At 44.6% G+C, this 2,080-nt stretch overlaps 1 protein-coding gene across 1 annotated transcript; it reads left to right on the plus strand.

The window, feature by feature from the left end:
- The first annotated feature begins 522 nt into the window (after positions 1-522).
- On the plus strand, positions 523-1,377 carry LOC140547746 (cholesterol 25-hydroxylase-like protein 1, member 1). The gene has a single exon (XM_072670881.1). It carries the CDS (start codon positions 523-525, stop codon positions 1,375-1,377), a length of 855 nt encoding a protein of 284 aa, XP_072526982.1.
- The last annotated feature ends 703 nt before the right edge of the window (positions 1,378-2,080 follow it).

Here is a 2,080-nt window from a genome sequence, read left to right on the forward strand (position 1 = left end):
CACCAGACTTCATGTATTTGGGTAGAAACAGCGTTTAGGATTACAGTAGACTTTATCATTTTATGAGAAATGGAGAGATTAGATTTAATGGTCTGCCTCTGAAATCTGATATGTCCAGTTGAAAAGGCTGGCCAGTGCACAGCACTACTCGGGAGATTTTGGAGTTAAGAAGCTTTGGCAGGGATACAGCAGCTATTAGCCAATGTTTGAGAGGCTTGGCTAGACAGTCTGACTAAAAATGTGACTGAAAGCCCCCAGACAGAAAGCCCAAAAATTCTAAAGGAGTGAAAATGAGGTTATTCGGGAGGGGTAAATCTCCCTCGGTTCAGTCTCAAGGTTGGGGAATGAAGATAATCCTGCACAATTTGGACTCACACAAAACCAACATTTAGAAAAAAGTTGTGAAGGAAAAACTGGTGTAACGCGGCTGTAGAGCAGGTTAGACTGTCTGGCTCAGAAGTATAAATAAGGCTGAAGGCTTCCACCCCAGTATGTTCTCCCTACAGCAAAGCAGAGAACAAGATGTGGAACATCAGTAAAGTTGCCTTGCAGCTTCCTACTTCCAGGACTTCAGACCGGCTTCTCCAGCCACTGTGGGACTACCTGCTGTTCCATCATTACTCCCTGGTCTCATCACCTTTCTTCCCCGTCATGCTCGCCTTCTCTAGCTACTTCATCTTCAGTTGTCCCTTTGCGATTCTGGACCTCCTGGGAGAGCACGCTCCTGCCTTTTACAGCTACAAGATCCAAAAGGAGAGGCGACCGACCGCCAGCATGATGATGAGGAGCCTGGGCATGGCGCTGTACAACCACCTGGTCTTTGTGGTCCCAGTGATTCTGATCAACAGTGCTGTGATGCCAGCTCCTCAGCTGCCTGCGCTTGCTCCAACAGTCTGGGAGCTTTTCTCCGGGGGTCTTGGTGCCTTGATCATCTTTGATACCCAGTACTTCTTCTGGCATATGGCTCATCACAGGAACGGACACCTGTATAAGTGGGTCCACGCCATCCACCATGACTACATCTCGCCCTTCTCCTGGTCCACCGAACATCTCAGTGCTGTGGAGCTGATGACAGTGGGTTTCTGGAGTAACCTGAACCCTCTCCTTCTACGGTGCCATCCCCTGACTACGTGGACCCTCACCATCTTCAGCATCTGGTTGTCTGTTGAGGATCACATTGGCTACGACCTGCCCTGGACCCCAAGCCACCTTGTTCCTTTTGGACTGCTTGGAGGAGCACTAGCTCATGACCTTCACCACCAGAAGCCCAGCAGCAACTTTGCTCCTTTCTTCAGTCACTGGGACAGACTTTTCGGCACATCCAACAATGTGGTGAAAAGGACTGAGAAACGCATGTTGGATGGGAAAGTCACTTAAACATGTTTATTTATTTATTTAGTGTACAAAAGCCAATTAATTCTAAAAAGACAAATATTTAAATATTATTTATCACTTTTTATTCTGACGTTCTCTGTTGTGAATTCTATGCTGTATTTTCTTTATTAAACATGGATAAACATTAATAAATATATTTTCTAAGAAATGTGGTCTTGTGGGATGTTTTGCTTGGTAAGTCTGAGCATAGTTCAGCAGCAACATGATCAAACTGCACTCAGTCAGATTTTGTTTACTTGACCTCAGTGACTACACTGCAGACAGTTAGAACTGAAATATTAATATATATAATATTTATTAATATAAATATGATATAAAAATTCTTTATAAACATTCTGAAGGGAATGAAGCTTGAGGACAAAGACAAAGCTAATCCTGTGCTACACACTGCAGAAGGTGTCTGGTACAGAACAGGAACTAGGACTAGGATGTGACGATGAGGAGCCTGGCTGTGGTGCTGCACATCCACCTAGTCTTCATGATAGCAGTGATTCTGGTTGGCAGTGATAAGAGCTGGATGGAGCCCAAATGTCATTTCTGACTTTAGTCTCTGTTATTAATCTCTCTGATTCAGACTCACCAAAAGCTTCATACTGATCACCTACATCTGCTACACCACTCATTCCTTCTGAGCTGCCACTGATCACTAGGTGTGATACAGCAGCCCTATGATTAACATTACAGT

This window comes from Salminus brasiliensis, chromosome 25 (genome assembly GCF_030463535.1).
Source record: "Salminus brasiliensis chromosome 25, fSalBra1.hap2, whole genome shotgun sequence".
Classification (NCBI taxonomy): Eukaryota; Metazoa; Chordata; class Actinopteri; order Characiformes; family Bryconidae; genus Salminus; species Salminus brasiliensis.